This window comes from Petromyzon marinus, chromosome 43 (genome assembly GCF_048934315.1).
Source record: "Petromyzon marinus isolate PM22_M1 ecotype Great Lakes invasive population chromosome 43, UKy_Petmar_22M1.pri1.0, whole genome shotgun sequence".
NCBI lineage: Eukaryota > Metazoa > Chordata > Hyperoartia > Petromyzontiformes > Petromyzontidae > Petromyzon > Petromyzon marinus.
Genome location: NC_133709.1, coordinates 16,269,110 through 16,292,457, shown reverse-complemented (window position 1 = coordinate 16,292,457; position 23,348 = coordinate 16,269,110). Strand labels below are relative to the sequence as shown.

Genomic DNA, 23,348 nt, shown 5'->3' with positions numbered 1-23,348 from the left:
GTGACTAAGTCACCTTACTGCCAGGTGTCTAACCCCGCCGTGTGTGACTAAGTCACCTTACTGCCAGGTGTCTAACCCCGTGTGTGACTAAGTCACCTTACTGCCTGGTGTCTAACCCCGTGTGTGACTAAGTCACCTTACTGCCTGGTGTCTAACCCCGTGTGTGACTAAGTCACCTTACTGCCTGGTGTCTAACCCCGCTGTGTGTGACTAAGTCACCTTCCTGCCTGGTGTCTCACCTCGTGTGTGACTAAGTCACCTTCCTGCCTGGTGTCTCACCTCGTGTGTGACTAAGTCACCTTCCTGCCTGGTGTCTCACCTCGTGTGTGACTAAGTCACCTTTCTGCCTGGTGTCTCACCTCGTGTGTGACTAAGTCACCTTACTGCCTGGTGTCTCACCTCGTGTGTGACTAAGTCACCTTCCTGCCTGGTGTCTCACCTCGTGTGTGACTAAGTCACCTTCCTGCCTGGTGTCTCACCTCGTGTGTGACTACTCACCTTACTACCTGGTGTCTCACCTTGTGTGACTACTCACCTTACTACCAGGTGTCTAACCTTGTGTGTGACTACTCACCTTACTACCTGGTGTCTCACCTTGTGTGACTACTCACCTAAGCACCTGGTGTCTAACCTTGTGTGACTACTCACCTTACTACCTGGTGTCTCACCTTGTGTGTGACTACTCACCTTACTACCTGGTGTCTCACCTTGTGTGACTACTCACCTTACTACCTGGTGTCTCACCTTGTGTGTGACTACTCACCTTGCTACCTGGTGTCTAACCTTGTGTGACTACTCACCTTACTACCAGGTGTCTAACCTAGTGTGTGACTACGCACCTTACTACCTGGTGTCTCACCTTGTGTGTGACAACTCACCTTACTACCTGGTGTCTCACCTTGTGTGTGACTACTCACCTTACTACCTGGTGTCTAACCCCGTGTGTGACTAAGTCACCTTACTACCAGGTGTCTAACCTCGCCGTGTGTGACTAAGTCACCTTACTGCCTGGTGTCTCACCCCGTGTGTGACTAAGTCACGTTACTGCCTGGTGTCTCAACCCGTGTGTGACTAAGTCACCTTACTGCCTGGTGTCTAACCCCGCCGTGTGTGACTAAGTCACCTTACTGCCTGGTGTCTCACCCCGTGTGTGACTAAGTCACCTTACTGCCTGGTGTATCACCCCGTGTGTGACTAAGTCACCTTACTACCAGGTGTCTAACCCCGCCGTGTGTGACTAAGTCACCTCACTACCTGGTGTCTAACCCCGTGTGTGACTAAGTCACCTTACTGCCAGGTGTCTAACCCCGGGTGTGACTAAGTCACCTTACTGCCTGGTGTCTAACCCCGCCGTGTGTGACTAAGTCACATTACTGCCTGGTGTCTCACCCCGTGTGTGACTAAGTCACCTTACTGCCTGGTGTCTAACCCTGCCGTGTGCGTCTAAGTCACCTTACTGCCTGGTGTCTCACCCCGTGTGTGACTAAGTCACCTTACTGCCAGGTATCTAACCCCGTGTGTGACTAAGTCACCTTACTACCTGGTATCTCACACCGTGTGTGACTAAGTCACCTTACTGCCTGGTGTCTAACCCCGTGTGTGACTAAGTCACCTTACTACCAGGTGTCTAACCCCGCCGTGTGTGACTAAGTCACCTTACTGCCTGGTATCTCACCCCGTGTGTGACTAAGTCACCTTACTACTAGGTGTCTAACCCCGTGTGTGACTAAGTCACCTTACTGCCTGGTGTCTCACCCCGTGTGTGACTAAGTCACCTTACTACCAGGTGTCTAAACCCGCCGTGTGTGACTAAGTCACCGTACTGCCTGGTGTCTCACCCCGTGTGTGACTAAGTCACCTTACTACTAGGTGTCTAACCCCGTGTGTGACTAAGTCACCTTACTGCCCGGTGTCTCACCCCGTGTGTGACTAAGTCACCTTACTACCAGGTGTCTAACCTCGCCGTGTGTGAATAAGTCACCTTACTGCCTGGTGTCTCACCCCGTGTGTGACTAAGTCACCTTACTGCCAGGTGTCTAACCCCTCTGTGTGACTAAGTCACCTTACTGCCTGGTGTCTCGCCCCGTGTGTGACTAAGCCACGTTACTGCCTGGTGTCTCACCCCGTGTGTGACTAAGTCACCTTACTCCCTGGTGTCTAACCCCGTGTGTGACTAAGTCACCTTACTACTAGGTGTCTAACCCCGTGTGTGACTAAGTCACCTTACTGCCTGGTGTCTCACCCCGTGTGTGACTAAGTCACCTTACTACCAGGTGTCTAACCCCGCCGTGTGTGACTAAGTCACCTTACTGCCTGGTGTCTCACCACGTGTGTGACTAAGTCACCTTACTGCCAGGTGTCTAACCCCGCTGTGTGTGACTAAGTCACCTTACTGCCTGGTGTCTCACCCCGTGTATGACTAAGTCACCTTACTGCCTGGTGTCTAACCCCGCCGTGTGTGACTAAGTCACCTTACTGCCTGGTGTCTCACCCCGTGTGTGACTAAGTCACCTTACAACCAGGTGTCTAACCCCACCGTGTGTGACTAAGTCACCTTACTGCCTAGTGTCTCACCCCGTGTGTGACTAAGTCACCTTACTGCCTGGTGTCTAACCCCGTGTGTGACTAAGTCACCTTACTACTAGGTGTCTAACCCCGTGTGTGACTAAGTCACCTTACTCCCTGGTGTCTCACCCCGTGTGTGACTAAGTCACCTTACTACCAGGTGTCTAACCCCGCAGTGTGTGAGTAAGTCACCTTACTGCCTGGTGTCTCACCCCGTGTGTGACTAAGTCACCTTACTACCAGGTGTCTAACCCCGCTGTGTGTGACTAAGTCACCTTACTGCCAGGTGTCTCACCTCGTGTGTGACTAAGTCACCTTACTACCAGGTGTCTAACACCGCCGTGTGTGACTAAGTCACCGTACTGCCTGGTGTCTCACCCCGTGTGTGACTAAGTCACCTTACTACTAGGTGTCTAACCCCGTGTGTGACTAAGTCACCTTACTGCCCGGTGTCTCACCCCGTGTGTGACTAAGTCACCTTACTACCAGGTGTCTAACCTCGCCGTGTGTGACTAAGTCACCTTACTGCCTGGTGTCTCACCCCGTGTGTGACTAAGTCACCTTACTGCCAGGTGTCTAACCCCTCTGTGTGACTAAGTCACCTTACTGCCTGGTGTCTCGCCCCGTGTGTGACTAAGTCACTTTACTGCCTGGTGTCTCACCCTGTGTGTGACTAAGTCACCTTACTCCCTGGTGTCTAACCCCGTGTGTGACTAAGTCACCTTACTACTAGGTGTCTAACCCCGTGTGTGACTAAGTCACCTTACTGCCTGGTGTCTCACCCCGTGTGTGACTAAGTCACCTTACTACCAGGTGTCTAACCCCGCCGTGTGTGACTAAGTCACCTTACTGCCTGGTGTCTCACCACGTGTGTGACTAAGTCACCTTACTGCCAGGTGTCTAACCCCGCTGTGTGTGACTAAGTCACCTTACTCCCAGGTGTCTCACCTCGTGTGTGACTAAGTCACCTTACTACCAGGTGTCTAACCCCGCTGTGTGTTACTAAGTCACCTTACTGCCTGGTGTCTCACCCCGTGTGTGACTAAGTCACCTTACTGCCTGGTGTCTAACCCCGCCGTGTGTGACTAAGTCACCTTACTGCCTGGTGTCTCACCCCGTGTGTGACTAAGTCACCTTACAACCAGGTGTCTAACCCCGCCGTGTGTGACTAAGTCACCTTACTGCCTAGTGTCTCACCCCGTGTGTGACTAAGTCACCTTACTGCCTGGTGTCTAACCCCGTGTGTGACTAAGTCACCTTACTACTAGGTGTCTAACCCCGTGTGTGACTAAGTCACCTTACTCCCTGGTGTCTCACCCCGTGTGTGACTAAGTCACCTTACTACCAGGTGTCTAACCCCGCAGTGTGTGACTAAGTCACCTTACTGCCTGGTGTCTCACCCCGTGTGTGACTAAGTCACCTTACTACCAGGTGTCTAACCCCGCTGTGTGTGACTAAGTCACCTTACTGCCAGGTGTCTCACCTCGTGTGTGACTAAGTCACCTTACTACCAGGTGTCTAATCCCGCTGTGTGTGACTAAGTCACCTTACTGCCTGGTGTCTCACCCCGTGTGTGACTAAGTCACCTTACTGCCTGGTGTCTAACCCCGTGTGTGACTAAGTCACCTTACTACCTGGTGTCTAACCCCGTGTGTGACTAAGTCACCTTACTGGCTGGTGTCTCACCCCGTGTATGACTAAGTCACCTTACTGCCTGGTGTTTAACCCCGTGTGTGACTAAGTCACCTTACTACCTGGTGTCTAACCCCGTGTGTGACTAAGTCACCTTACTGCCTGGTGTCTCACCCCATGTGTGACTAAGTCACCTTACTGCCTAGTGTCTAACCCGTGTGTGACTAAGTCATCTTACTGCCAGGTGTCTAACCCCGCCGTGTGTGACTAAGTCACCTTACTGCCTGGTGTCTCACCCCGTGTGTGACTAAGTCACCTTACAACCAGGTGTCTAACCCCGCCGTGTGTGACTAAGTCACCTTACTGCCTGGTGTCTAACCCCGCCGTGTATGACTAAGTCACCTTACTGCCTGGTGTCTAACCCCGTGTGTGACTAAGTCACCTTACTACCTGGTGTCTAACCCCGTGTGTGACTAAGTCACCTTACTGCCTGGTGTCTCACCCCGTGTGTGACTAAGTCACCTTACTACCTGGTGTCTCACCTTGTGTGTGACTACTCACCTTACTACCTGGTGTCTAACCTTGTGTGTGACTACTCACCTTACTACCTGGTGTCTAACCCCGTGTGTGACTAAGTCACCTTACTGCCTGGTGTCTAACCCCGCCGTGTGTGACTAAGTCACCTTCCTGCCTGGTGTCTCACCCCGTGTGTGACTAAGTCACCTTACTACCAGGTGTCTAACCCCGCCGTGTGTGACTAAGTCATCTTCCTGCCTGGTGTCTCACCTCGTGTGTGACTAAGTCACCTTACTGCCTGGTGTCTAACCCCGTGTGTGACTAAGTCACCTTCCTGCCTGGTGTCTAACCCCGTGTGTGACTAAGTCACCTTACTGCCTGGTGTCTAACCCCGTGTGTGACTAAGTCACCTTATTGCCTGGTGTCTAACCCCATGTGTGAATAAGTCACCTTACTGCCTGGTGTCTAACCCCGCTGTGTGTGACTAAGTCACCTTCCTGCCTGGTGTCTCACCTCGTGTGTGACTAAGTCACCTTCCTGCCTGGTGTCTCACCTCGTGTGTGACTAAGTCACCTTCCTGCCTGGTGTCTCACCTCGTGTGTGACTAAGTCACCTTTCTGCCTGGTGTCTCACCTCGTGTGTGACTAAGTCACCTTACTGCCTGGTGTCTCACCTCGTGTGTGACTAAGTCACCTTACTGCCAGGTGTCTAACCCTGCCGTGTGTGACTAAGTCACCTTACTGCCTGGTGTCTAACCCCGTGTGTGACTAAGTCACCTTACTGCCTGGTGTCTAACCCCGTGTGTGACTAAGTCACCTTACTGCCTGGTGTCTAACCCCGCTGTGTGTGACTAAGTCACCTTCCTGCCTGGTGTCTCACCTCGTGTGTGACTAAGTCACCTTCCTGCCTGGTGTCTCACCTCGTGTGTGACTAAGTCACCTTCCTGCCTGGTGTCTCACCTCGTGTGTGACTAAGTCACCTTTCTGCCTGGTGTCTCACCTCGTGTGTGACTAAGTCACCTTACTGCCTGGTGTCTCACCTCGTGTGTGACTAAGTCACCTTACTGCCTGGTGTCTAATCCCGCCGTGTGTGACTAAGTCACCTTCCTGCCTGGTGTCTCACCCCGTGTGTGACTAAGTCACCTTACTGCCTGGTGTCTAACCCCGTGTGTGACTAAGTCACCTTACTGCCTGGTGTCTCACTCCGTGTGTGACTAAGTCACCTTACTGCCTGGTGTCTCACCCCGTGTGTGACTAAGTCACCTTACTGCCTGGTGTCTAACCCCGTGTGTGACTAAGTCACCTTACTACCTGGTGTCTAACCCCGTGTGTGACTAAGTCACCTTACTGCCTGGTGTCTAACCCCGTGTGTGACTAAGTCACCTTACTGCCTGGTGTCTAACCCCGTGTGTGACTAAGTCACCTTCCTGCCTGGTGTCTCACCCCGTGTGTGACTAAGTCACCTTACTGCCTGGTGTCTCACCCCGTGTGTGACTAAGTCACCTTCCTGCATGGTGTCTAACCCCGTGCCACCCTCCTCCTGTCCGCTCGGCCACCCCACGCAGCGCGCAGACCCAGCCACGTGGCGCTCATGGCAACCGCGGGGTCCCAGCGCGACTCGCGACGAGACGCAGGCGACGACGAGGAGGAGGAGGTGGAGGAGGTGGAGGAGGAGGTGGATGAGTGGTCGAGCCACGATGGGCACCGCGCGTCGAACCGGGACGCGGACAAGGAGGCGGCGAGCCCGCAGCGCCAGCAGGCGGCGCCCAAGCCCAGTGTGGAGGGCGAGCGTGAAGACGAGAGCCCCAACACCATCATCACCATCAGCACCACCACCACCATCAGCAGCAGGAGCAGCAGCAGCAGGGACTGGAGCAGCAGGACGCGGGCGCTCAGCGACACGCCGAGCCTGGCCGAGCTCCGCTCCGCGCTCAAGCTGGACGCGCAGACCGCCGGTAACACGACGCTAATGCCGCTGCTGCTGCTGCTGTCCTGCTTGCTGTGCTGTCCGCGGTGTTCAGCTGTCCTCCCTGTGGGCCCTGTGGCTGCTGTCTGCCAGCCAGCCCCGCCTCTCCGTGCGCTCCGTGCGGCGGCGTGCGGTGGCGGTGATGATGGTGATGGCGGTGATGGTGATGATGGGAACGCCGCTATCTCGTCGTGTGTGCATCCTCCTGTGTGTGTGTGTACAGACCTGTGTGTGTGTGTGTACAGACCTGTGTGTGTGTGTGTACAGACCTGTGTGTGTGTGTGTACAGACCTGTGTGTGTGTGTACAGACCTGTGTGTGTGTGTACAGACCTGTGTGTGTGTGTACAGACCTGTGTGTGTGTGTGCAGACCTGTCTGTGTGTGTGTACAGACCTGTGTGTGTGTGTGTGCAGACCTGTGTGTGTGTGTACAGACCTGTGTGTGTGTACAGACCTGTGTGTGTGTGTACAGACCTGTGTGTGTGTACAGACCTGTGTGTGTGTGCAGACCGATGTGTGTGTGTACAGACCTGTGTGTGTACAGACCTGTGTGTGTGTGTGCAGACCTGTGTGTGTGTGTACAGACCTGTGTGTGTGTACAGACCTGTGTGTGTGTGCAGACCGATGTGTGTGTGTACAGACCTGTGTGTGTGTGTACAGACCTGTGTGTGTGTGTGTGCAGACCTGTGTGTGTACAGACCTGTGTGTGTGTGTGTGCAGACCTGTGTGTGTGTGTGTGCAGACCTGTGTGTGTGTGTGTACAGACCTGGGTGTGTGTGTACAGACCTGTGTGTGTGTGTACAGACCTGTGTGTGTGTGTGTAGACCTGTGTGTGTGTGTGTGCAGACCTGTGTGTGTGTGCAGACCTGTGTGTGTGTGCAGACCTGTGTGTGTGTGTGTACAGACCTGTGTCTGTGTGTGTACAGACCTGTGTGTGTGTGCAGACCTGTGTGTGTGTGTGCAGACCTGTGTGTGTGTGTGTGCAGACCTGTGTGTGTACAGACCTGTGTGTGTGTGTGCAGACCTGTGTGTGTGTGTGTGCAGACCTGTGTGTGTGTGCAGACCTGTGTGTGTGTGTGCAGACCTGTGTGTGTGTGTGTACAGACCTGGGTGTGTGTGTACAGACCTGTCTGTGTGTGTGTACAGACCTGTGTGTGTGTGTAGACCTGTGTGTGTGTGCAGACCTGTGTGTGTGTGCAGACCTGTGTGTGTGTGTGCAGACCTGTGTGTGTGTGTACAGACCTGTGTCTGTGTGTGTACAGACCTGTGTGTGTGTGTGTACAGACCTGTGTGTGTGCAGACCTGTGTGTGTGTGTGCAGACCTGTGTGTGTGTGTGCAGACCTGTGTGTGTGTGTACAGACCTGTGTGTGTGTGTACAGACCTGTGTGTGTGTGTGTGCAGACCTGTGTGTGTGTGTACAGACCTGTGTGTGTGTGTACAGACCTGTGTGTGTGTGTGCAGACATTTATGTGTGCAGACCTGTGTGTGTGTATCCGCACGTATGTGTGTGCGTGTGCAGACGTGTGTGCGTGTGCAGACGTGTGTATACACGTGTGTGTGTAGACCCATATATATCCCGTATGTGTGTGTATACACGTGTGTGTGTGTAGGCCCATGTATACCCCGTGTGTGTGTCCGCGTGTGTGTGTATATACCCGTGTGTGTGTCCGTGTGTGTGTGTAGACCCATGTATACCCCGCGTGTGTGTGTAGACCCCGCGTGTGTGTGTATACCCCGTGTGTGTGTATACCCCGCGTGTGTGTGTATACCCCGTGTGTGTGTATACCCCGCGTGTGTGTGTAGACCCCGTGTGTGTGTGTATACCCCGTGTGTATATACCCCGCGTGTGTGTGTATACCCCGCGTGTGTGTGTATACCCCGTGTGTGTGTATACCCCGTGTGTGTGTGTAGACCCCGTGTGTGTGTGTATACCCCGTGTGTGTGTATACCCCGTGTGTGTGTATACCCCGTGTGTGTGTGTGTGTGTAGACCCCGTGTGTGTGTGTAGACCCCGTGTGTGTGTGTATATACCCCGTGTGTGTGTGTGTGTGTATACCCCGTGTGTGTGTGTGTGTATACCCCGTGTGTGTGTGTAGACCCGTGTGTGTGTGTGTATACCCCGTGTGTGTGTGTATACCCCGTGTGTGTGTATACCCCGTGTGTGTGTGTAGACCCCGTGTGTGTGTGTAGACCCCGTGTGTGTGTGTGTGTGTAGACCCGTGTTTTCCCCGTGTGTATTCTCGCGTGTGCTGTTCGTAGTACCGTGTAGGATTCTCACTGGGGGTGCTCGTGTGCTGAATGTATACACACTGCGGCGTTGCTGTTGTTGTTGAGGGTTATTGCGAATAACGGGATGCATCATGGGGTGGGGGCAGTGTCATTGAATGATTTCATTCGAGGACCCATGCCCGACCCCATGCCCCACATTCTCAGACGTGGGTCGCTGTGTCGGGATGTGCTCCCCAATACGAACCCTCGACCGGGTAACAATTCCCTGTGTGCGTGTGTGTGTGTGGGGGGTAACGTTGAGAGAAAACCGATGCACAACAGGGGGAGAGAAGAAGCTAAGTGCCAAGGAGGTGTCAACGATCTCGCCAGATATGCAGGAGATCGGGGGTTTGATCCCGACCCTGAACGGTAGCTGCTGTATATTTGGAGTTTACGGTGTCGCTCTCTCTCCCGTCGATTTTTCCCCTCCACGTTCCGCTCGACAAAAGCCACTTCGTTGAGCTGTCATTCGCTTTCGAGAAAGAGAGCTACGGGAAAGGGGGTTGGGTGGGTGGGGGGTTACCTGGTACAATAGAAAACAAAAATTGAGTTTCAGTTTCGTAAAAAAAACTCCAGGTGGAAATGCACCCGAGTCTGGAATCTAACCCAGCCCCTCTCCCCTCCACTTGACACTCGTGGAGAGGAGAAATTCCTTCTGTGCCACCCGTCACGGATGAGTGCCTGCCCACGGCGGTCGTGGTGGTTATTTTACCATACTTCACCACGCTGGCACAGGTGGCTGTGCGCGTAGACGTCGTGGGGCAGGGAGCGCGCGGGGGTGTGTGGAAGTACGGTACAACAACGATTATAGCCGCCTCCAGCGACACGTGTTCTGTGCAACGGGCTCGAGAAGCCAGGTTCGCGTGTCCCGTGCTGTGGCGGGCCCATGGGGAGTTTGGGGCCACACGAAACTCACGGGCGTGAGACGCTTGAACACCATCACTGAAGTCGGTGGTGATTTCTGTTTGTTTGTTTGTTGTCGTTGTTGTTGTTGTTTTCACACGGACTTAAGTTACGCCGTGATTGTCAACGGGTTATTTAGTCCGCGGGAAAAGAAGACGAAGAAGAAGCCGAGGCCGTACGAACTAACCAAGAACGCGAGGCGGTCGGTGGGGGGGGGAGGAGGGGGTACGCAGATGTCCGAGGTTGGCGTGAAGAACCGAACGGATTTGTGAAGCACGTCCAGAGCTGGTGACTGCCGGGGTCAGCGGAGCGATACAACTCAACACAGAGGGCCAAGGGGCTGTCCCTGGTAGGGGGGGAGGGGGGTCCAGGGCAAACCCCACGACGTCAGTGCCGGATGAAGCTCGTGCGGGGCATGTAGCAGCAAGCGATGTTATAAAGGGGCTTTAAATAAAAAAAAATGTAACACAAAGATTAAAACACAAATGTTTAACTTGCACGGTAAGGTAATTGTAGTTTTTCATTTTGCTACACAGCCGGATAATGCGACAAATCGCTAACCTTAAACGCCCAGTCGTTCATAAAAGTTGAAGGCGGTATAGTACTATAGTAATAGAGCAAGTGCAGAATCACTGAACCGGAATTGATAGCTTGAAAATTTTTAGCGCGGGGCCCTTGAAAGTGCGGGGCCCGTAGCTACTACACGTGTGGTAGCTACTACACGTGTGGTAGCTACTACACGTGTGGTAGCTACTACACGTGTGGTAGCTACTACACGTGTGGTAGCTACTACACGTGTGGTAGCTACTACACGTGTGGTAGCTACTACACGTGTGGTAGCTACTACACGTGTGGTAGCTACTACACGTGTGGTAGCTACTACACGTGTGGTAGCTACTACACGTGCAGTAGCTACTACACGTGTAGTAGTAGGTACTACACGTGTAGTACCTGCTACTACACGTGCAGTACAAGTAGCTACTACACGTGTAGTAGCTACCACACGTGTAGTAGCTACCACACGTGTAGTAGCTACTACACGTGTAGTAGCTACCACACGTGTAGTAGCTACTACACGTGTAGCTACCTCTTCAAACTAAAGCGGAAGTATTCTATCTGACACCGTGATGTCGAAGCGCGTGGACCCCCAAACCGCGGGGCCCGGGGCGGTCGCACCCCCTGATTCGCCACCGTACCCGCAATGTCACAAACCCAGGTGGTGTTTCAAATTAGTGCAGCAGCGCTCACACTGATTACGTCTTGCTGGCGAATGTGGTGCCCCCCCCCAAACCCCCACTGCTCTGAGCGTGTAACGTCGATTCTGATTGTGGGAGGGGGTAAAAAAAACCCAGAGGGTCCGGAGAAAAATCCACGCAACCGCCTCGGCGAGAGAGACACGCAAACTCGAAATATGCAGCAGGCGTCAGGGTCGGGATCGAACCAACGGACCTCCCGCACACCAGGCGAGCGAGCCAGATCCCTGAACATCTTCCCACTGACACTTTGCTAATTCCCCACCCTTATCTGAATGTTTCCTGCGCGTATCGTGGAGAAACCATCGGCCGTGCCGTACGCACGCACGCACGTACGTGTGTATGTTGTACGTGTGTAAGTTTCATGTGTGTATGTATGTATGTTGAACTTCTGTCGCAGCGTGTGGAGCAAAGCGCGCTAATCGTAGGCGTCGTTCAGAGCCCATTGTGCCTCCTTCTGATACTGAGGACGTTTTTTTAAAATTCTCGATGTGCCCCTCCCCCCAGGCGAGTTCTCACGCGACTCGTGCCAATTTCGCGTCGTTTGCTATTCTGCCTCCACACCCAACTCCCAACTCCATCTCCCTTCTCTACATCCCCCCCCTCGCCGCCGCCGCCGCCTCCTCTCTCACCGTGCATCTCCCACGGAGAGCCACGCGAGTTGTCTGGAGTGAAACATTGGGAGATGCGCATCCGGATGCGAGAGGGGGCGGGGGATGTCTGCAGCTCACACCGAGGTTTGGGAAATCGAGTCCGGGTGATAATTGGAGTGGCAGGGTGGCGACGTGGTGGTGAGACTGGCGCCGCACGTAGACAACAAGGGCCTGGGTTCGATTCCCGACGCAGCCATATCCCTTGGCTGGAGTTTGTATTTCCCCCCCCCCCCTTATGCTGTATGGGTTTCTCTCCGGCTTATCCTGTTTCTGCCCATAGCTAAACAACAAGATACAAGGTCATTGGTATTGGCCAGACGTCTCAATGCTGAAGGGTGACCTGCAAATTGCTCCGTTGCATTAAGGAGCCCGGTTCGGCTCAGGAGGCCTCAAGTATTTTCGTTTTGCTTTAATCGCTGAAGTCGCACGCAATTATCCGAGTGAAGGCGCGCAGAGACGATGGCGTTGAGGCTGCGCGGTTTGGTTGCGTTGCCCTGCCCACCGCCAGCGCGAGCATTGAACGCGTCACTAGCCCCGCGCCTGGCCCTGCTTGGCCCCAAGCAAGATTCAGACGCCTTGTGAGGCCAACTTAGCACGGTTTGGTTAAGGCAAAACAAATCGCCAGCAGGAAAACCACCCGTACCGTACTAGCACGGCTCGGATGTGCCAGTGGAAAAGGAACTTGATAGGAATTATTTAACTGTGGTGCAGAGAATGTGGACTTCCTGCATGCCTATCTGAGCACGCGATTTTGGCAAGATGGATTTCTTTTCCCTGATCCGGTTGAGTGAACACTGAGAAACGCCGCCCGCTCGATTTGAAAACAAAAACATTTCTCCAAAATAATTCGACACGCTAGACCGAGCCACACTCGCCAGCCGGCCCCACGTGGTCCCAGTGCTAGAGCGAGCAGCTCGCAATATGAAGGGCACCGCGGTGGCTAGGAGATGTTGACTACCTCGCCTGGTGTACAGGAGGTCGTGGGCTCAATCCCGACCCTGACGCCTGCTGTGTATTTGGAGTTTTGCGGTGTCTCTCTCTCTCATCATCATCATGGTGGCTAGGAGATGTTGACTACCTCGCCTGGTATACAGGAGGTCGTGGGCTCAATCCCGACCCTGATGCCTGTTGTGTATTTGGAGTGTGCGTGTCTCTCTCTCTCATCATCATCACGGTGGCTTGGAGATGTTGACTACCTCGCCTGGTGTACAGGAAGGTTCGTGGGTTTCGATTCCGGCCCTGACGCCTGCTGCTGTATATTTAGAGTTTGCGGTGTCTCTTTCTCTCTCCCCGTGGTCGCGTGGATTTTTCTCCACGTCTTCCGGGTTTTCCCTCCACATTTAGAATCAACGTCACACGATGATGACGATGATACGCCACTTCGCTGAGCTATCATTTATGGCCAGGTCCTTCTGAAAAAATGAGCTACACAGCTCAGTGGGTCTTACCTGGAAAAAGATAGTTTCGTTTTTAGGTCACGAGTTCAATTTCCTAGTTCGGGGGGGGGGAGGGGGGAGGGGGATTGACTCAGCCCATCATCCCTCCGGGGTCGATAACACGAGTTCCACTCTGTGGGGAAATCAACGGTGGTTGCCCTTTGAATATACTATTGTCCTCGCCATAGGAATGTGGAATATCCACCACTGCTGCGGGGGAAGTCAACGGCTGTTGTCCGATGAATAGACTGGTCCTCGCCAGAACTGTACACAGCAAAGCACCACCAGTGCCAGCAAGGGCATCACTTTGACTCTACGGTACCTGAAACCCTCTGAACGCAAAAGCCCCTGAAGCCCTCTATTTTGTCCGAGTCCCCTCGGCGGAGTGCCCCATTGCTTCCCGCGTCTCCGGCAGCAATCAAAGAGTGTCCCGAATCGGCGTTGCGCGCCCTACTCAGGGATTTATGAGTTGGCATTGCGCGCCCTCATCCTGTGAGCCTGCGCAAAGTGGGTCACACAAACGCAGAGCGGATGAATCTGAGGCTATTCAGATTGGTCTAGAACTGATGGGTATTGCCAGGTGGAAGAGGAATATTCCAGGAAGGTGCAGTTGTTGCTGTGGGGAGATGTTGACTACCTCGCCTGGTATACAGGGTGTCGTGGGTTTCATCCCCACCCTGACGCGTGCTATGGTAGTGTGTATTTTTCTCCAAGTCCCCTGGTAAATTTCCACGTGATAAGCCACTTAGTTGAGCTATCATTTGTGAAAGTAAGATCGCTTCTCTAGCTCAGTGGGGCCTTACCTGTTCAAATAATAAATAGAAAGTTGTTCGTGGGCATTCACAGCGAATCTCGTGACCATTTCACGCCACGAAAACCTATAACTATAGACCTATAACTACAGACCTGTAACTACAGACTTATAACTATAGACCTATAACTATAGACCTGTAACTATAGACCTGTAACTACAGACCTATAACTACAGACATGTAACTGCAGACCTATAACTGCAGACCTATAACTTCAGACCTATAACTACAGACCTATAACTACAGACCTATAAATACAGACCTATAACTACAGACCTATAACTACAGACCTATAACTACAGACCTATAACTACAGACCTATAACTACAGACCTATAACTATAGACTTGGCTGGGTCTCCTCTGGGTCCTGTCAACTTGGAATGAGTCCTCGAGTGCAGTGGCGTGGCCGGCAGTGGAGACGCACGGGGTGAAGTCTCCGGTCCCCTACTCCGGGCGAACCGGGGTCATCGTAGGGTTTGTTCACATCGGGGTGCCCTGGGAGAAGGCGGTCACCGCCGACACAAAGACAAAGATCCCCCGTATAGCCTTAACAGACTTGCGGGGGCAAGTGCTGTTGCCGAATAGAACCTATGAAGGTCGGCACGGCACATGCCCGGCCGTCCTTTGTCTCTTCGGTGGCGATGTTTACACACCGCACCAGGTACTCATTTGAGGCTGAGTCAACCTATGGGAGGCCCCAGGACCGGTTCAGATAACTCGTCACTGGTTTTGTCCGTGAGCCGGAATCTAACTCGGGTGGTCGGTTTCGTAGCGCAGCGCAGCGCTAACCGTTGCTCCACCGCTCCCCGACACTCACACTTCGCTCTCGTCTCTCCACAGGTTTCAGTTTTCAGTTTAATTGATTAGGTAGAGCCCTGTGAGCCACGCGGCTCTTGACTCGGGTGCAACCGCAACAAAACAAAAACACGAACAAGAAAACATCTTAAAGTGACTACGCGCAACGGAGAAAAAAAATCCAGGAAAAAAACAGCAAAGTCTTCCAGAAAAAGCACCGCGTTTCAACGCTGTGTGAAAAAAATCCCAGTGGGTTGGGATGCAAGTCAAACAATAACAACCACAAGGCAATTCAGATTAAAGTTATCAGGCCAACTCTGTACTACAACAAACAAACATGGCCAGACCAGACCGTCTTCAAAATCACCAAAATAAAGCCACAAAAACAATGCGACAGTGATCATAGGCACTGTGATTCAGATCCAACAACAACGATATACATCACATGTACGACCAAAACCCCGCAGCCATAGCTGGCAGCATGAGTCACTCCATACCGGCAGGGTTCTAGAACTCTCCCCGATCGCCCCTGTCCAGCCCGCAGTATGCAGAAAGCGGGTGAACATGCGAGCGGCGTGTCTCGGACAGTGTGGAAGAGTAGGCAAAATACCCCGCAGAGGGGGGCTCGCCGCTGGAGTTCCCTCGATAGGGGGGGGCTTTCTCGACCAAGCTCGGTAAACTATGAAAAACAGGAAGAGGTTTTACCCTTCTCTGGAAACAAAACAGCTGTGTTGAGATCCATATTAGAGGTCTTTTTTTTCTGGTGGGGGGGGGGGGGGTTAAATCGCGTCAATGTAAATATGTCGTTAAACCCGCCACCACCCGACACAGCCAATTAGTAAGGCTTGTCACGTGAACAAAACGTGCCAATTCGTTACTAGTACAGCACACACCGGTTGTGTGTGTCGTAGAGTGAACCCACCACAACATTTACAATTCGAGTAACGTGACGTTTCACCAGTCTATTACAACAACCAGCAGCGTCATCGGTCGGACAGCCGCAGAGTCGTGGAGAAATCCTCCTGCTGCTGCTGCCCCGGTATTAAATAGAGGCCCCTTCCGCCAGTAATTGCAGGGCCGCACCTTTAACTTTTGCGTATTGCCCTCCCAGATGGCCATCCAATGAACCTAATGAGTCACAGTTGTCGTCCACTTGATGTGGCTTCTCTCAACGGGTGCCGCCTGCTCTCTGGACAATTCGATTGTGCGGATTATGATCAGATGTCTCCAAGAACCGCCCGTCCATTTATCTCACGGGGATATTTACATCTTAACAAATCCGGGTGGTGCAGAGTGATGTTCCCAGCGAGCACGCTTGCGTGCGTCTGCGTGTGCTCGCTTGCCTGTGTGTCAGTGACGATTATCTGAACCCGTCCTGGGCCTCCCCTAGGTCGCCTCAGTCTAAAATGAGTACCTGGGGCGGTGCGCAGACATCGCCACCGGGGAGACAAAGGCGGCACGGGCGTGGTGCTGGCCACCCACCCCCCTCGCGTGCCGTGCCGGCCTTCGTAGGCGCCGCTCGCTTACGGCACTTGCCCCAACAACTCCGGCAAGGCTACACGGGGGATCTTTGTCTTTGCGATGTGAGTCACGCGCCGCGGACGGCGGCTGTTGTCCAGACAGGAGCCGTGGCTGGGGGCTGCCATGCGCGCGTTGTTTGTCTTTGCGCTTCCATCTGAAAAGTGACACCGACACGTCAATTAATTACCCCCACACACCATCACACACCACCCCACACACCATCACCCCACACACCATCACACACCATCACCCCACACACCATCACACACCATCACCCCACACACCATCACCCCACACACCATCACCCCACACACCATCACCCCACACACCATCACCCCCACACACCATCACCACACACACCATCACCCCACACACCATCACCCACCACAACATACACTCACACACACCCCACACACCATCACCCCACACACCATCACCACACACCATCACCCCACACACCATCACCCCACACCGCCCCATACACCATCACCCCACACCCCACACACCATCACCCCACACACCATCACCCCCACACACCATCACCCCACACACCATCACACACCATCACCCCACACACCATCACCCCACACACCATCACCCCACACACCATCACCCCCACACACCATCACCCCACACACCATCACCCCACACCCCACACACCATCACCCCCACACCATCACCCCACACACCATCACCCCACACCCCACACACCATCACCCCACACACCATCACCCCACACACCATAACCCCACACACCATCACCCCACACACCATCACCCCACACACCATCACCCCACACACCATCACCCCACACACCATCACCCCCCACACCATCACCCCACACACCCCACATACCATCACCACACACCATCACCCCACACACCATCACCCCACACACCATCACCCCACACACCATCACCCCACACATCATCACCCCACACACCATCACCCCACACACCATCACCCCACACACCATCACCCCACACACCATCACCCCACACACCATTACCACACACCATCACCCCACACACCATCACCCCACACCCCACACACCATCACCCCACACACCATCACCCCACACACCATCACCCCACACATCATCACCCCACACACCATCACCCCACACACCCCACACACCATCACCCCACACACCATCACCCCACACACCCCACACACCATCTCCCCACACACCATCACCCCCACACACCATCACCCCCACACACCATCACCCCACACACCATCACACACACACCATCACCCCACACACCATCACCCCACACACCATCACCCCACACCATCACCCCACACACCATCACCCCCCACACCATCACCCCACACACCATCACCCCACACACCATCACCCCACACACCATCACCCCCACACACCCCACACACATCATCACCCCACACACCATCACCCCACACACCATCACCCCACACACCATCACCCCACACACCATCACCCCACACACCATTACCACACACCATCACCCCACACACCATCACCCCACACCCCACACACCATCACCCCACACACCATAACCCCACACACCATCACCCCACACATCATCACCCCACACACCATCACCCCACACACCCCACACACCATCACCCCACACACCATCACCCCACACACCCCACACACCATCACCCCACACACCATCACCCCCACACACCATCACCCCCACACACCATCACCCCACACACCATCACCACACACACCATCACCCCACACACCACCACCCCACACACCATCACCCCACACACCATCACCCCCACACCATCACCCCACACACCATCACCCCACACACCATCACCCCCCACACCATCACCCCACACACCATCACCCCACACATCATCACCCCACACACCATCACCCCACACACCCCACACACCATCACCCCACACACCATCACCCCACACACCCCACACACCATCACCCCACACACCATCACCCCCACACACCATCACCCCCACACACCATCACCCCCACACACCATCACCCCACACACCATCACCACACACACCATCACCCCACACACCATCACCCCACACACCATCACCCCACACACCATCACCCCCACACCATCACCCCACACACCATCACCCCCCACACCATCACCCCACACACCATCACCCCACACACCATCACCCCCCACACCATCACCCCACACACCATCACCCCACACACCATCACCCCACACACCATCACCCCACACACCATCACCCCACACACCATCACCCCCCACACCATCACCCCACACACCATCACCCCACACACCATCACCCCACACCGCCCCACATTGCTCCGTGTGGGGTAGCGCTGTGGCGACCACGCCCCCCCGCCCACCGCGTGAGTAGCCTCGGACTCGGGGGGGGGGTCTCACGTGAAGGCGGCCGCTGGCAGGCCGCTGGCAAGCTGCGGACGGACACGTAAACAAGACGTGCCAATCCCTTACCAGTACAGCACATCGGCTGTGTGTTGGAGAGTAAAACCCTCTGCAACATTTACAATCCGAGCACCGTGACGATTCGCCAGTAATTACAACAACAACAACCAGCATCATCAGGCGTAAGCCAGAGTTGCGGAGAAATCTCCCCTCCTCCTGCTGCGCTCTTAAATAGAGGTCAGTGTGATGACGTCGCTCGTGAGCCAGTCACGTGCCTGGACCAGGAGAGGAGGAGGTGGTATTCACATTCATCACAATGGGCATCTCTTATTTAGTTTAACACGTAGGCTTTCGCGACCAATATTCATAATAAAAACATTTTTTTTGGGGGGGGGGGGTGGTGTTCGATCGCGTAAGTATCGGTGTGTCGTAACCCTCCACCACCCGACACAGCCAATTATTAAGGGATTTGTCCCGTAAACAAAACGCCAGTTAGTTACTACTTCAGCCCACCGGTGTGTTTGAGAGTAAATCCGCGACATTTACAATTTGAGTAGTACCACGTGTCGCTGCTGATTATTGCATCCAGCATCATCGGGCGATTTGGCAGAATAGCGAAGCAAATCCACCTGCTTCTGGTCTTAAATAGAGCAGCAGCAGAAGACGTCATCACTGAAGCCAGTCAGGTGCAGAGATCAGAGGCGCAGGAGGGGTGGGGTATTGTAATTTATATTATAGAAGACTAGCCTTTTGCCCGTCCAAGGACGGGTGTATTGCAGTAAATGTGAAACTTGCAAGCGAAAAGCAGAGCGCGACGTGATATATTCATTGCATCCATTCGTGCGCAATTTGTAAGGCCGGGGTGACACACAGACTTATTTCATTTTAAGGTTCTAATCCCTTGTTCATCACGACGTCATTTTTGCTTCGATGTCTCAACGCCGAGGGGGGAGGAGGCGCCTCGCCCCCCCCATGTGGAGTGACGTCAACCATTTAATATTAATTAATGGAGGGGGGGTGTCCATTTGGAGGACGTCACCTGCTCATGATTATTAATGAGGGGGGGGGGGGGTTCTCCATGCGGAGTGACGTCACCCGCTAATGATTACTCACTAACAACTACTTACTAACAACTCCTTACTGACAACTCCTTACTTACGAACTCCTTACTTACTAACAACTCTTTACTTACTAACAACTTCTTACTTACTAACAACTCCTCACTTACTAACAATTCCTTACTTACTAACTCCTTACTTACTAACAACTCCTTACTTACTAAAAACTCCTTACTTACTAACTCCTTACTTACTAACAACTCCTCACTTACTAAAAACTCCTCACTTACTAAAAACTCCTCTATCGTTTTCCATTGCTGGAGGGGGGTTGCCCCCCCCCCCCACCTGAAAATCCTGGCTCCGCCATTGGGGCTGCACGCTCCGTGGAATGAAACCAAAATCCGAAACCCCGCAGCTGCCCGCGTGCGTGGAGTGTCGTGGGGTATCGTGGGTTGTCGTGGAGTATCGTGGAGTGTCGTGGGGTATCGTGGGTTGTCGTGGAGTATCGTGGAGTGTCGTGGGGTATCGTGGAGTATCGTGTGGTATCGTGGGGTATCGTGGGGTATCGTGGAGTATCGTGGGGTATCGTGGAGTATCGTGGGGTATCGTGGAGTATCGTGGAGTGGCGTGGAGTGGCGTGGGGTATCGTGGAGTGTCTTGGAGTATCGTGGAGTATCGTGGAGTGTCGTGGAGTATCGTGGGGTATTGTGGAGTATCGTGGGGTATCGTGGAGTATCGTGGAGTATCGTGGAGTGTCGTGGAGTATCGTGGAGTATCGTGGAGTGTCGTGGAGTGTCGTGGGACGATGCTGACAGAGAGGAGCGCGTGAGCCAGATGGCGCTGTGGCGCGTCACGGCGAGGCCGTGAGAAATAGATGGGGATTGTGCAGCATGGGATCGAGCTGTTACGGGGTTGAGCATTGAATCTAAGATGGGATGAAGTAGTTACGGGTTTGGGCATGGGTCACGGCGTGGGACTCGAGCGTGGGATCGAGTGGTTAGGGGTTTGGGCATGGGTCACGGTGTGGGATTCGAGCGTGGGATCGAGTGGTTAGGGGTTTGGGCATGGGTCACGGTGTGGGACTCGAGCGTGGGATCGAGTGGTTACGGGTTTGGGCATGGGTCACGGCGTGGGACTCGAGCGTGGGGTCGAGTGGTTAGGGGTTTGGGCATGGGTCACGGCGTGGGACTCGAGCGTGGGATCGAGTGGTTACGGGTTCGGGCATGGGTCACGGCGTGGGATTCGAGCGTGGGATCGAGTGGTTACGGGTTTGGGCATGGGTCACGGTGTGGGATTCGAGCGTGGGATCGAGTGGTTAGGGGTTTGGGCATGGGTCACGGCGTGGGACTCGAGCGTGGGTTCGAGGTGTCGAGCGAGCGCGACTTGGAGCACTGTGAATCGGCACGGCGTCGTGCGTGGATTTGTCCTCGCCGCTATTTCTGCCGATTCCTCTTCCACAACTCCTCGTGCGGGCAACCCCGCGCCCAGGGGCAGCGTCGGTGTGGGCGCGACCGTGACTCACGCCACACTCCGGGGGGTGATGGTGGTGGTGGTGGGGGGGGGGTGACTCGTCCTCTATCGCGCCACGGCGCCTGCTGACGAGCCCCCGGGGGGGGGGGGGGGGGCTGAGGACGACGCGGCCCTCCGCGTTCGCGGTCGGGGCTCCTGCGCCTCGACGCCGCCGTCCTCCCTCGCTAATCGCGGCTCGTTGGCCCGGTCCTGGCAGGACCCCGCGATATTAAATTACTGCGAAATATCTCTCGAGCGTGTCGTTTTGGTTTTCTATTTTTTTTCTCCTCTCTCTCTCTCTCTCAATTACTCGAGCACCTCGTTTGTTATTATTATTATGCTGCTGCTGTCATTTTATTTCTCCGCTGCAATGATGAGCATCGACACCATCAGGGTGGCTCAGTGCCGTGGCAAGCAGCTGCCGCCGCGATCGCCACTCACAACCTCGTCGTCGTCGGCCATGGTCAATCCACTGCTGGATGAAGGCCCCCCACACCCCCCCCCCCGGTATCACAATGCAACTTGTCTGTTGCACGCGAGATGATTTGGCGGCACGATGTCGGCGACTGATTCTCTCGGGGCACGTGTTTGACCTTCGGCTGACGTTCGTCTCCACCGTCCGGGTCATCGTCTCTCGCAAATGAAACAATGTTCGAACGTGAAACTTTTTGTTGTTGTTGTAAACAATTTAAAATAGATTCCAATAAAAAAAAACAACGCCGCGCCTCAATCTTGGAGGTGCCGGCGAGACGCGCAGCGCAGGTTGCGAGGCAGGATGTACGTGTGTGTGTGTACGTGTGTGTGTGTACGTGTGTGTGTACGTGTGTGTGTGTGTACGTGTGTGTGTGTGTACGTGTGTGTGTACGTGTGTGTACGTGTGTGTGCACGTGTGTGTGTGTACGTGTGTGTGTACGTGTGTGTGTGTGTACGTGTGTGTGTGTGTACGTGTGTGTGTACACGTGTGTGTGTGTGTACACGTGTGTGTGTGTGTGTGTACGTGTGTGTGTACGTGTGTGTGTGTACGTGTGTGTATACGTGTGTGTGTACACGTGTGTGTGTGTACGTGTGTGTGTGTACACGTGTGTGTGTACGTGTGTGTGTGTACACGTGTGTGTGTGTACGTGTGTGTACGTGTGTGTGTGTATACGTGTGTGTATACGTGTGTGTGTGTACACGTGTGTGTGTATACGTGTGTGTGTACGTGTGTGTACGTGTGTGTGTGTGTACGTGTGTGTGTGTACGTGTGTGTGTGTGTGGGTGTACGTGTGTGTGTACGTGTGTGTGTGTACACGTGTGTGTGTGTACGTGTGTGTGTGTACACGTGTGTGTGTGTGTACACGTGTGTGTGTGTACGTGTGTGTACGTGTGTGTGTGTACACGTGTGTGTGTACACGTGTGTGTGTACGTGTCTGTGTGTGTGTACACGTGTGTGTGTACGTGTGTGTGTGTACGTGTGTGTACGTGTGTGTGTGTACATGTGTGTGTGTACGTGTGTGTGTGTGTACACGTGTGTGTACGTGTGTGTGTGTACGTATGTGTGTGTACGTGTGTGTGTACGTGTGTGTGTACGTGTGTGTGTGTACGTGTGTGTGTGTACGTGTGTGTGTGTGTACGTGTGTGTGTGTACGTGTGTGTGTGTGTACGTGTGTGTGTACGTGTGTGTGTGTGTACGTATGTGTGTGTACGTGTGTGTGTACGTGTGTGTATACGTGTGTGTACGTGTGTGTGTACGTGTGTGTGTACGTGTGTGTACGTGTGTGTGTGTGTACGTGTGTGTGTACGTGTGTGTGTGTATACGTGTGTGTGTGTGTGTACGTGTGTGTGTGTACGTGTGTGTACGTGTGTGTGTACATGTGTGTGTGTACATGTGTGTACATGTGTGTGTGTACATGTGTGTACGTGTATGTGTACGTGTGTGTGTCTACGTGTGTGTGTGTGTACATGTGTGTGTGTACGTGTGTGTGTACGTGTGTGTGTACATGTGTCTATGTACGTGTGTGTGTACGTGTGTGTGTGTACGTGTGTGTACGTGTGTGTGTACGTGTGTGTGTACGAGTGTGTGTACGTGTGT

The 23,348-nt window shown here is 54.0% G+C and overlaps 1 protein-coding gene across 2 annotated transcripts in view; it reads left to right on the top strand.

Moving 5' to 3' along the window:
• The window catches only part of LOC116957799 (phosphatase and actin regulator 1-like), a 151,597-nt gene that overhangs the window by 16,640 nt on the left and 111,609 nt on the right, over positions 1–23,348 (top strand). For both annotated transcript variants that reach the window (XM_076073851.1, XM_032980171.2), the window contains exon 3: positions 6,278–6,667. In XM_076073851.1, the coding sequence (XP_075929966.1) occupies positions 6,278–6,667 (390 nt within the window). The remainder of the gene's footprint in view (positions 1–6,277; positions 6,668–23,348) is intronic.